Consider the following 12,426-nt stretch of genomic DNA (forward strand, 5'->3'; position numbering starts at 1 on the left):
CAGCAGCAGCAGCAGCAGCAGCAGCAGCAGCAGCAGCAGCAGCAGCACTCGGCTGTGCTGGCCCTTAGCCCTTCCCAGAGTCCCCGGCTCCTCACCAAGCTCCCTGGGCAGCTGCTCCCGGGCCATGGGCTGCAGCCACCGCAGGGGCCTCCGGGTGGGCAAGCGGCAGGTCTTCGCCTGCCCCCAGGAGGCATGACACTCCCTGGACAGCCTGGTGGCCCTTTCCTCAACACCTCCCTGGCCCAGCAGCAGCAACAGCAACATTCTGGTGGGGCTGGGGCCTTGGCTGGCCCCTCAGGGGGCTTTTTCCCTGGCAACCTGGCTCTTCGAAGCCTAGGACCTGAGTCGAGACTTCTACAGGAAAGGCAGCTGCAGCTCCAGCAGCAGCGCATGCAGCTAGCCCAGAAACTGCAGCAGCAGCAGCAGCAGCAGCACCTCCTGGGACAGGTGGCAGTCCAGCAGCAACAGCAGCAGAGCCTGGGCATACAGGCAAACCAGGCTCTGGGTCCCAAGCCCCAGGGGCTTCTGCCTCCCAGCAGCCATCCGGGCCTCTTGGTCCAGCAGCTGTCCCCACAGCCACCCCAGGGGCCCCAGGGCATGCTGGGCCCTGCGCAGGTGGCAGTGTTACAGCAGCAGCAGCAGCAGCACCCTGGAGCTTTGGGCCCCCAGGGTCCTCACAGACAGGTGCTTCTGACCCAGTCCCGGGTGCTGAGTTCCCCCCAGCTGGCGCAGCAGGCTCAGGGCCTTATGGGACACCGGCTGGTCACGGCCCAGCAGCAGCAGCAGCAGCAGCAGCACCAACACCAACAGCAGGGATCCATGGCGGGCCTTTCCCATCTGCAGCAGGGCCTGATGCCGCATGCCGGGCAGCCCAAACTCAGCGCTCAGCCCATGGCCGCCTTGCAGCAGCAGCAGCTCCAGCAGCAGCAGCAGCAGCAGCAGCAGCAGCAGCTCCAGCAGCAGCAGCTCCAGCAGCAGCAGCAATTTCAGCAGCAGCAGCAGCTCCAGCAGCAGCAGCAATTTCAGCAGCAACTGCAACAGCAGCAGCAGCAGCAGCAATTTCAGCAGCAGCAGCAGCCGCCGCAGCCGCAGCCACAGCAGCAGATGGGCCTCTTGAACCAGAGTCGAACTTTACTGTCTCCGCCGCAGCAGCCGCAGCAGCCGCAGCAGCCGCAGCAGCAGGGGCCCCTCGGCCCAGGCATGCTGGCCAAGCCTGCGCAACACTTTTCTAGCCCTGGAACCCTGGGTGCCGCCGTCCTGACGGGCAAGGAGCAGAGCATGGTAGAGACGGCTGTTCCTCCAGAGGCCGCAGAGGGGCCGTCCACACATCAGGGGGCGCCGCTAGCCCTAGGGGCTGTTCCCGAGTCGGCGGCCACTGAACCTGGGGAGGTGAAGCCCTCGCTGTCCGGGGACTCGCAGCTCCTGCTTGTCCAGCCGCAGGCCCAGCCGCAGCCCGGCCCTGCGCAGCTGCAGCCGTCTCTGAGGCTCCCAGGGCCCCAGCAGCAGCAAGTTAACTTGCTCCACACGGCAGGTGTGGGAAGCCATGGGCAGGCAGGCAGCGGCTCATCCTCAGAGGCCTCAGCCATGCCCCACCTGCTGGCCCAGTCCTCTGTTCCTTTAGGGGAGCAGCCTGGGACCATGACCCAGAACCTTCTGGGCTCCCAACAGCCCCTTGGACTAGAGCGGCCGGTGCAAAATAACGCAGGGCCACAGCCTGCCAAAGCAGGATCTGTCCCCCAGTCTGGGCCGGGCCTGCCTGGGCCTGGAGTCATGCCAACGGTGGGTCAACTTCGAGCGCAGCTCCAAGGAGTCCTGGCCAAAAACCCCCAGCTGCGGCACTTGAGCCCGCAGCAGCAGCAGCAGCTACAGGCGCTCCTCATGCAACGGCAGCTGCAGCAGAGTCCGGCAGTGCGCCAGGCACCCCCCTACCAGGAGCCTGGGGCCCAGTCCTCTCCCCTCCAGGGCCTCCTGGGCCGCCAGCCCCAGCTTGGGGGCTTCCCTGGATCCCAGACTGGCCCCCTCCAGGAGCTAGGGGCAGGGCTTCGACCTCAGGGCCCACCCCGGCTCCCCGCCCCACAAGGAGCCTTAGCCGCAGGACCGGTCCTCGGCCCTGTCCATCCCACACCTCCACCATCCAGCCCCCAAGAGCCAAAGAGACCTTCCTCACAGCCCCCCGGAGCCAGCCCCCTCGTCCCATCCCAGCTCCCCTCTGAGGCCCAGCTCCCCCCCACCCAGCCAGGGACCCCAAAACCCCAGGGGCCATCCTTGGAGCTGCCTCCTGGGAGGGTCTCACCTGCTGCTGCCCAGCTTGCGGATACCTTCTTTGGCAAGGGGCTGGGACCTTGGGACCCCCCAGACAACCTAGTAGAAGCCCAGAAGCCAGAGCAGAGCAGCCTGGTACCTGGACATCTGGAGCAGGTGAACGGGCAGGCAGTGCCTGAGCCACCCCATCTCAGCATCAAGCAGGAGCCTCGGGAGGAGCCATGTGCCCTGGGAGCCCAGGCGGTGAAGAGGGAGGCCAACGGGGAGCCAATAGGGGCACCAGGTACCAGCAACCACCTCCTGCTGGCAGGCCCCCGCTCAGAGGCCGGGCATCTGCTCTTGCAGAAGCTTCTACGGGCAAAGAATGTGCAACTCAGCACTGGGCGGGGGCCCGAGGGGCTGCGAGCTGAGATCAACGGGCACATTGACAGCAAGCTGGCTGGGCTGGAGCAGAAACTACAGGGTACCCCCAGCAACAAGGAGGTGAGTGCTCTAGATAGATTGGAGCAGATAGAGTGGGGATTGCAACCCGGGGCAACATGAGCAGGTCTGGTTCACAGAGAAGAGGTGAGGGCTCTGAGGAAGACCGCAGCCTTCACTGTGGGTTTATCTGGCTTAGGATACAGCAGCAAGGAAGCCTGTGACACCGAAGCCCAAGCGGGTGCAGAAGGCAAGCGACAGGTTGGTGAGCTCCCGAAAGAAGCTGCGGAAGGAGGACGGGGTCAGGGCCAGCGAGGCCTTGCTGAAACAGCTGAAACAGGTGACCCCCAGGAGCCAGCCCCCTGGTCCCATCCCAGGATAGGGGGCACGCTGGCCCCCAGCTGTGCAGTGGCAGAGATGTTCACTCTGCAGATTTCCAACCTTGTCATCTTGCCCCTCCTAGGAGCTGTCCCTGCTGCCCCTAACGGAGCCTACCATCACCGCCAATTTTAGCCTCTTTGCTCCCTTTGGCAGTGGCTGCCCGGTCAATGGGCAGTGCCAGCTGAGGGGGGCCTTTGGAAGTGGGGCACTGCCCACTGGCCCTGACTACTATTCCCAGCTGCTTACCAAGGTCAGAAAAACGGCAATACCTTTTGGGGATGACGAGGTTCTTGGGGAGGTGGAGGTGGGAGTGGAAGATGAGGATATTGCTGATGTCGTGGGGGGGCCAGGAGATTACGTCATTCTCCCTCTGCCATCTTGCACACAACACCCCACCCCACCCCCAGAATAACCTGAGTAACCCGCCGACACCACCCTCGTCGCTGCCCCCCACCCCACCCCCATCGGTGCAGCAGAAGATGGTGAATGGCGTCACTCCATCTGAAGAGCTGGGGGAACACCCCAAGGATGCTGCCTCTGCCCGGGATACTGAAGGGACCCTGAGGGGTAAGGCAGGAGCAGCGTGGGCCTCTCGTTCTCTGGTGGGGTTTGGTGGCTGGGGTCCAGGTCGGTCCATGTGCCCTCTCATACGGTTTGAGACAGGAGTGATCGCCTGTAGTCCCGTGTGTGCACATGAACAGGGTACCTGAGCTAGGGAAGGGCCTCTTTAGGGCTGACTTGTTGGAAGCAAGGAGTCCAGAGCATAGGCGACAGAGGAAGTGGTAGGAGGAAAGAGTGTTGATGAGGCTTTTGTTTATGAGGCACAGCCTACGGTGCTTTAGTGGGTATAGAATGCCAGTCAAATCGGGATTTGAATTCTCTGGTTCTTGTATGTATTTAGCTGTGTTACCACGGCTAAGTAACATGATTGACTTGGGTGGGCCCCAGTTTCCTCACTGAAAATAGATGTTAGAATATTTCTCTGCCGAAGTTGTTAAAACTTGATGAACAGAGCCCAGTGCCTGGCACGTAGGAAAGGCTCGACAGACGCAGCTTATCTGCCCCAGACTTGTAGGTAGGTGGGTGGGTAGACAACAGCGGTCATGAGAGCTAAGCTAGGTCTTGTACTAGTTAGGCCTGAAATTTGGGGGAGACAGCCCCGTGAGCTCTGGCCACCAGCCTGACTTTTCTTCTCCCTTCCTACCCTTCAGATGCTTCAGAGGTGAAGAGTCTAGACCTGCTGGCTGCCTTGCCTACACCCCCTCACAATCAGACTGAGGATGTCAGGTGGGGGGCGGGGCTGGAAATGGGGTAAGGAATGGGGTGGCGGGCAGGTTGCCTCATTTTTCCCTTCAGCCAATGGCAGGTGCCACATAAGGCTATGACATCTACTAATTTCTAGATTTGGGAGGGGGAGTCTGCAGCGCTGTACCAACAAATGTCTACTTGGGGGAGTCTGCAGGGCTGTACCAACAAATGTCTACTTTTGGCCCATAGGATGGAAAGTGATGAAGACAGCGATTCTCCTGATAGCATTGTGCCAGCTTCGTCCCCCGAAAGCATCCTGGGGGAGGAGGCCACTCGTTTCCCTCAGCTGGGCTCAGGCCGGTGGGAGCAGGAAGACCGGGCTCTCTCCCCTGTCATCCCCATCATTCCTCGGGCCAGTATCCCAGGTAGAGGCTGCTCTGGGCATGGGCCAGGCAGGGCTGGCTTGTCCGAGGCTGGGGGAGAGGGCAGCTGGAGCTTACACAGGTCCCTCTCTCATTCAGTCTTCCCAGACACCAAACCTTATGGGGCCCTGGACCTGGAGGCCCCTGGAAAGCTACCTGCCACAGCTTGGGAAAAGGGCAAAGGAAGTGAGGTGTCAGTCATGCTGACAGTTTCTGCCGCTGCCGCCAAGGTATGTCCTGGGGGTTCCTTGGAGGCCAGAGGGATCCTGGTCAGAAGGCAGTCCCTGGAGCTTGTGTGGATGAATTCATCCACTCAGAACTATGTACGAGGACCTACTGTGTGTGAATGCCTGGGCTGAAGGCTGCAGGATTAGGGTAAATAAAGCACGAGGGGCTCACAGTCCAGTGAGAGACGCAAGTCAGCAAATTAGGAGAGCGCACATAATGCGACGAATGCTGCAAGACAGCATGTCCCCAGTCACGTTTGGCGGAACTCTTATTTTTTAATGTTGACAGGGTTTTGTGGTCAAAGAAAATTGGAAATCCCGGTTGAAACCACAAAACAAGTTTCTTTACTACAGGACTCCTCAGATTCTTTAATTTGCTAATGTATATTGTGAGTTTCCAAGTGGTGCATATAGCGTGTGTCATTCCTAAACTTGGTGGGCACGGGTCCCTCTTTGTGGAGCGCCCGTTAACGACTGCAGCAGAGAGGTGGGAGAGGTGCTGTGGGGGAAACGCGTGAGAAGGGCGGGACTGACCGGCCACTTGGGGAGCGGGGCTCCGGGTGTTCTGTCCCCACCAGGCTGGTGGCGGCGCCCGCTCCACACCGCCGACGGGCCCTCCCGTCCCTTTCCCTGCCCTGGCAGAACCTGAATGGTGTGATGGTGGCGGTAGCAGAGCTGCTAAGCATGAAGATCCCCAACTCCTATGAGGTGCTGTTCCCGGAGAGCCCTGCCCGGGCGGGCATTGAACCTAAGAAGGGGGAAGCTGAGGGCCCTGGTGAGTGTGGCGGGAAATCTCCTCAGGACCTGCAGGGAGGTATTCTGGTGGGAGGTTCTGACGCCTTCCTTCCTGCAGGTGGGAAAGAGAAGGGTCTGGGAGGCAAGAGCCCAGAAGCTGGCCCCGATTGGCTGAAGCAGTTTGACGCAGTATTGCCCGGCTATACCCTCAAGAGCCAGCTAGACATCTTGAGCCTCCTGAAACAGGTGGGTCGGGGGGAGAAAAGACGGTGGGTGTCTGGCCAGGGCGAAGAAGGCAGAGGGCTTTTGGGAGAGTGGAATCTGGGTGAGAGGAGGGGGGCGCTCATTAAGCGCGGAGCTGGCGCTGATGATACCGGGCCGTGCCCTCCCATAGGAGAGCCCCGCCCCAGAGCCACCCACCCAACACAGCTACACCTACAACGTCTCCAATCTGGATGTGCGACAGCTCTCCGCCCCGCCCCCTGAAGAGCCCTCCCCGCCCCCATCCCCCTTGGCACCCTCTCCTGCCAGCCCCCCTGCCGAACCCTTGGTTGAACTCCCGGCTGAACCCTCAGCTGAGCCACCGGTCCCATCGCCCCTGCCACTGGCCTCATCCCCTGAATCGGCCCGACCCAAGCCCCGAGCCCGGCCCCCCGAAGAAGGTGAAGATTCCCGGCCCCCTCGCCTCAAGAAGTGGAAGGGGGTGCGCTGGAAGCGGCTGCGACTGCTGCTGACCATCCAGAAGGGCAGCGGGCGGCAGGAGGATGAGCGGGAAGTGGCGGAGTTTATGGAACAGCTTGGCACGGCCCTGCGACCTGACAAGGTGCCTCGTGACATGCGGCGCTGCTGCTTCTGTCACGAGGAGGGTGATGGGGCCACTGATGGGCCTGCCCGCCTGCTGAACCTGGACCTGGACCTGTGGGTGCACCTCAACTGTGCCCTGTGGTCCACGGAGGTCTACGAGACTCAGGGCGGGGCGCTGATGAACGTGGAGGTTGCCCTGCACCGAGGACTGCTAACCAAGTGCTCCCTGTGCCAGCGCACTGGTGCCACCAGCAGCTGCAATCGAATGCGGTGCCCTAGCGTCTACCATTTCGCCTGCGCCATCCGCGCCAAGTGCATGTTCTTCAAGGACAAGACCATGCTGTGTCCAATGCATAAGATCAAGGGGCCCTGTGAGCAGGAGCTGAGCTCTTTTGCTGTCTTCCGGCGGGTCTACATCGAGCGGGATGAGGTGAAGCAAATCGCCAGTATCATCCAGCGGGGAGAGCGGCTGCACATGTTCCGCGTGGGGGGCCTTGTGTTCCACGCCATCGGACAGCTGCTGCCTCATCAGATGGCTGACTTCCACAGCGCCACTGCCCTCTATCCCGTGGGCTACGAGGCCACGCGCATCTACTGGAGCCTCCGCACCAACAACCGCCGCTGCTGCTACCGCTGCTCCATCGGCGAGAACAACGGGAGGCCCGAGTTCATCATCAAAGTCATGGAGCAGGGCCTGGAGGACCTGGTCTTCGCCGATGCCTCCCCCCAGGGTGAGCACGGGGCCCTGGAAACGCTCATGTGGAAGTGGAAGGGATCCGCGGGGTCTTCGCGCGGGATCTTCCTGCCCTGGCTTCGGGCCAGTGGAGGTCTTTTAGAGATCCCCAGAGGCAGTGCTTTAGCCTCTCTCAGCCACCTCGCACCCCCCCGTGGCTGAAGACCTTCTGCTTGTCTCCTTCACGTGTGCTGGCTCCTTTTCCTATCCTCAGCCGGACTCAAGAATACGGTTCTGAGACCGCATCGTCTGGCCTGGCTCACCCTGTTCCTAACCATGAGTTCCTTACGATTGCTTTTCCCTGGTCAGAGCTCTTTTGCTCTGAGCTTTAGCATTAACGATAGAAATAAGTAAGCAAGTACCGTGCGCCACAAACTAAAGTAATTGACGTAGGCTGTTTTGTTCATGGCCACCCTCTGAGGTAAGTACTTTCATTTTGCCCAGTGTATACGTAAAGAAACAGAGCCTTAGAGAGATTTAAGTGTTTGGTGTAAGGGCCCGTAGCCAGTACCAGAACCTGAACGCAAGTCTTCCCAACTCCAAAGTAGGCCTATTGTTCTGGCTGTTGGGTAGGCACTGTGGCCTGTGCTGGGTCTCCTGGGTCCTGGGGTCATGGCTCTGTGTCCTAGGGCTCTCTGGTGCCCCTCCAGGGTAGGAAGCCTGCTGGCTTGCTGAGGGAGAGTGGGACTGGGAGGCCAGCGGGGGGTCCTGAAGAACCACACAGCCTCGTGGCAGGGAGGTGGGCAGGCTACAGAAAAGGACCGTCGCTCCCGATCGAGGTTAGGCTGAGGTCCGTCAGCAGAAGTTGCCTCTGAGGGCTGCTCTCTTTCCTTGCCTCTTAGCGGTGTGGAATCGCATCATTGAGCCTGTGGCTGCCATGAGAAAAGAGGCCGACATGCTGCGGCTCTTCCCCGAGTACCTGAAAGGCGAGGAGCTCTTTGGGCTTACAGTGCACGCCGTGCTGCGCATAGCTGAATCAGTAAGGAGGGGGCCAGGGGCCACGTGGGCACTGGGGACTCTGGTCCTGCCCCCAAAACGCTCAGGCTAAGGCAAGCACACGACCTGTGTCCACAGCTGCCTGGAGTGGAGAGCTGTCAAAACTATTTATTCCGCTATGGACGCCACCCCCTGATGGAGCTGCCACTCATGATCAATCCCACTGGTTGTGCCCGATCGGAGCCTAAAATCCTCACACACTACAAACGGTGAGCTTGTAGGGTGGGGGCCGTGGGATGTGGGAGTGCGGGTTGGTAGGCGCCCTCTGGCCAATTATGAAGGTTTGGGGGTTCACTCTAGGCCTCCTGATTAGAGGGTATGCAGGTATCACTTAGGTCATCCCTTTCCTCCTCTTCCACGCTGCTCAGGTGTCCTGGGTTGACCTGGGGTCTGGGACAGACTTATCTTGGGCACCCTGGGAATGGCTGTTGGGGAGGTTCTGGGTAGACAGTGGTGAAATTTTATGCAGTAGATAAGGGAGCCAGTCACCTCCTTCCTCTCTTATTTTGCTTCCAGGGGGCCTGTGATTCTCCCAAGCCTGAGACACCCCATAAAGGCTAGGGTCACCTTCCCTTCCCCAGGCTGAGTTGGTGTCAAACATAATTAGAAATATAATAGAAAAATAATAAAACCTTACATTTGTATAGCACTTTATACTTTTTTTTTCAAAGCGTTTTCACATCCATTATCTCATTTGATCCTCACAACAACCTTATGAGGTAGGTAGGGCAGGTGGTATGACCCCCATTTTACAGCTGAGAAAACTGAGACCCAGAAAGGTTAAGTGACTAGACAAAGGTCACACAGCTGGGACCAGAACCTTACCTCTCGACTTGTGGTTCACTGCTCTTTCTGTGTACCACAGTAGCCTGACTTTGGTCCCTGGGTAGAGGGAGGCAGAATCCTTGTAGCAGGGTTTTCTCGAAGGCCTTCTGTTGCTCCTTGGGGTAGCCTAGAGCATCAGACTCTACTACCCCAGTCATCCCCAGTCCTTGATGCTCTACGACAGTGGTTTTCAAACTGTGTGTGTTTCAGAAAGTCCTGGAACACATAAACCGAGTGAGCAGGACTTGGCCCTCCCCGTGCATAACTCCCCCTTCCCCAAATTGGATTCAGCCGGAAGCATTCTCTTTTCATCTAGTTTATGTATTGGAATTCCAGTAACATTTCGTTAAAGAAACAAGGAAAAAAATACATCTCTACTAAATCAAAAAGAATCAAAAACGTTTGAAAACCACTGCTCTGGGATGGGCAAGATTTTGGCTGGTGCCCTAGGGTGGTGAAGAGGCATCCTGCCAGGCAGCAGTCATTCCCCTGCACTGAGCCATCTGCACAGAGCCCAACGTTATGTCAGAGAAGGGGACAGTCTGAAGAAAGGAAAGGGTACCACCTCTCGGCTGTGAATTCAGAGCCACTTTTAATTCAGATCCAGCCCAGTGTGGTAGACACGGCCCCCAATTTCAGGGCTTCTAGTATGTGCAGGAGGTAGAACTCAGATGTTTGAGCAAATCATGAGCTTAAATGCCAGGCCGGGGCTGCTTGGGGAAGACCCCCCCAGAGGAGCGTGGCCTTGTGTAATGTTTGGCAGGAGGGTGGAATAAGGCAGGGAGATGGGAGAGCGGGCTCAGTGTAGGGGAATTGGTGCCCCCCTCCCTCCATCCCCCACCCCCCATCCTGGGCTCTCTGTGCCACTCGGGTGTCGCACGGGTCCCCCCAACTAGTGGCTGTCTCACCAAAGCCAAGACCCACACACCTCCACTCCATTTCCAAGACAGCACATGCCCCTAACTGGCATGTTGCACATCCTAGGGAGGAGGCGGGTGGGGTGTGTTTGGTCTGGGGGAGAGCTGTCTTGTCATGGCCTGTGTCACCTCCCAGGCCTCACACCCTGAACAGCACCAGCATGTCCAAGGCATATCAGAGCACCTTCACAGGCGAGACCAACACCCCATACAGCAAGCAGTTTGTGCACTCCAAGTCATCACAGTACCGGCGCCTGCGCACTGAGTGGAAGAACAACGTGTACCTGGCTCGCTCCCGTATCCAGGGCCTGGGGCTCTACGCCGCCAAGGACCTAGAAAAGCACACGATGGTCATCGAATATATTGGCACCATCATTCGCAATGAGGTGGCCAACCGGCGGGAGAAAATCTATGAGGAGCAGGTATGGCCTGGCAGAGGGGCTGTCTTGGTTTATGGGCGCCCTCTCCGCCAAGGAGCAAGGGGCTGAATTGGGGTCAGGGGAGTAGGTGGAAAGCTGTGGCAGGAGGAGGAGGTGAGAGAGAAGAGAAAGGCAGAACAGGAAATGAAGATAAGCCCGCTGCCCGAGTCTGCTCCCTGATCCCACCACCAGCACTGCTGCCATTCCCTGATACTCTTCCCACTTCTGCAACTTCTTCCCTTCTAGAATCGAGGCATCTACATGTTCCGAATAAACAACGAACATGTGATTGATGCTACGTTGACCGGAGGCCCTGCCAGGTGAGAGAGGAATGAGGAAGGAGGAATTTAGGGGTCCCTGGCGGTGACACTCAGGGTGGGCCAAGAAGGAACCAAAACCCTCCCAACTCAGTTGCCTGGCATCCCCGACTCTGGCCCACTGCTTAGGTACATTAACCATTCCTGTGCCCCTAACTGTGTGGCGGAAGTTGTGACGTTTGACAAGGAGGATAAAATCATCATCATCTCCAGCCGGCGAATCCCCAAAGGAGAGGAGGTGAGAGGAAGTGTTCTGTGTGAGTGACAAAGCAGCTCCTGCTTCTCTTCAGTTCCCCAGAACCAAGTTCCAAGGCCACTGCTGTCAGATCAGATCTCTGCCTGCCCCCCACTCCCTCTGGGGGGCTGGCATCGATTCTACCCTCTTCTCTTTCCAGCTGACCTATGACTATCAGTTTGACTTTGAGGACGATCAGCACAAGATCCCCTGCCACTGTGGAGCCTGGAATTGTCGAAAATGGATGAACTAAGAAGCTTAGAGGCTACCAGGCAGGGGAGTCCCCCCACCCCCAACCTCTTCCCTGAAAGGGATGAGGGGGAAGAGAGGTAGCAGCCAGAGCCAGGACCCAGGGCTGGGGCTGCCGGCTGACCGGAGCCCCTGGAGCAGGAGGCTGGGGCAGAGGGCCCTAGGCCAAGCCCACCCTGGGCACCAGGGACAACCCTCTTCCCCGCCACCGGCCCCCAGGCTGGCATCTCTGCCCCCAGCTCCAGGAGGGGCCAGACAGAAGCAGCCATTGGGCATCTCAGGTTTGAGGGGGATATGGGCCGGGAACTACCCAGAAGCAACTGGGAGGCAGCAGGGAGGGGGGAGGAGGATGTGTGGCCGGGCCTCACAGCCCTGCTGCTCCCACCGACCTCTCCGGCCCGACTCAAGGCTGCAAAGAGACTTGACTAAGCTTGACAATCCCAAAGGCCGGGTCCCACACCTGGCCCTGCCTGCCGGGTCCTGCCCCCACCCTCACTCCCATCCCCTTCCCTCTCAATCTGTCTCTGTCTCCCTCTTCTCCTCTGTGTTTCTGTCTCTCTATGGGTTGTGTTTCCTTGTTTTCCACTCTGACAAATGCAACATGAACGGGAAAGAGGCGCCCAGCTGCCCAGGAGGGCAAGCCAGGCAAGCCGGGCAAGGAGACCCCGCACCCACACCTACCTCATTTAAGTGTTGGATTTTTTGCTGTTTTGAAATGTGAGACCCTCTCCAAGCCCCCTACTGCCCCGACCCTCTCTTCCACCTCACTGCCCTCTTCTGAGTGGGTGGAAGGGGGGTAGGAAGAGGAAGAAAAACAACAACAAAAAATCCATCTTTGTTTTTAATTATGGGCATGGGATGGTGGTTGAGGCTAATGATGAAGATTGGGGATAACTGGCCCCTAGTTGCTCTAGGACTTCCTTCTCCATCTGGACATGGGGGCAGGAGGGGTGTGCTAAACCTAGGACCAGGATATCTCCCTCCTGTTTTCCCAACCCCATCATGAGCCCATTTGCCCTCCAGCCCCTGGATGGGGTGGATGGGTGGTAGGGTGAGGGCTATCCCTGAGTGGCATGCCCATACCCAGTGAGGCAGGGTGTGGCCCGGAGCTCCCACTTTCCCTCAGTCACCAAACTGCTGCTGGTCTGGTGGGAAGGGGTGGTGATGTGGGGGTGGGGAGCTTAGTGTCAGCGCGGGGAGGGTGGGGGGTATTTATCTATTTATACATGGGATTGT

General features: G+C 58.8%; 1 protein-coding gene across 1 annotated transcript in view; it reads left to right on the forward strand.

Annotated features, from left to right (window-relative positions):
* The window catches only part of KMT2D (lysine methyltransferase 2D), a 37,004-nt gene extending 24,631 nt beyond the window's left edge, over positions 1-12,373 (forward strand). Inside the window, exons 40-55 of the mRNA XM_044915429.1 lie at positions 1-2,745; positions 2,882-3,022; positions 3,146-3,313; positions 3,471-3,630; positions 4,275-4,350; positions 4,561-4,736; positions 4,833-4,963; positions 5,603-5,735; positions 5,814-5,941; positions 6,090-7,230; positions 8,075-8,211; positions 8,307-8,437; positions 10,107-10,392; positions 10,636-10,709; positions 10,836-10,944; positions 11,102-12,373. The exon at positions 1-2,745 is cut by the window's left edge and continues 114 nt beyond it. Of these exons, the coding sequence (XP_044771364.1) occupies positions 1-2,745; positions 2,882-3,022; positions 3,146-3,313; positions 3,471-3,630; positions 4,275-4,350; positions 4,561-4,736; positions 4,833-4,963; positions 5,603-5,735; positions 5,814-5,941; positions 6,090-7,230; positions 8,075-8,211; positions 8,307-8,437; positions 10,107-10,392; positions 10,636-10,709; positions 10,836-10,944; positions 11,102-11,194 (5,829 nt within the window). The 3' untranslated portion in view covers positions 11,195-12,373. The remainder of the gene's footprint in view (positions 2,746-2,881; positions 3,023-3,145; positions 3,314-3,470; positions 3,631-4,274; positions 4,351-4,560; positions 4,737-4,832; positions 4,964-5,602; positions 5,736-5,813; positions 5,942-6,089; positions 7,231-8,074; positions 8,212-8,306; positions 8,438-10,106; positions 10,393-10,635; positions 10,710-10,835; positions 10,945-11,101) is intronic.
* Positions 12,374-12,426: the final 53 nt, after the last annotated feature.

The sequence above is a fragment of the Neomonachus schauinslandi genome, chromosome 5 (genome assembly GCF_002201575.2).
Source record: "Neomonachus schauinslandi chromosome 5, ASM220157v2, whole genome shotgun sequence".
Classification (NCBI taxonomy): Eukaryota; Metazoa; Chordata; class Mammalia; order Carnivora; family Phocidae; genus Neomonachus; species Neomonachus schauinslandi.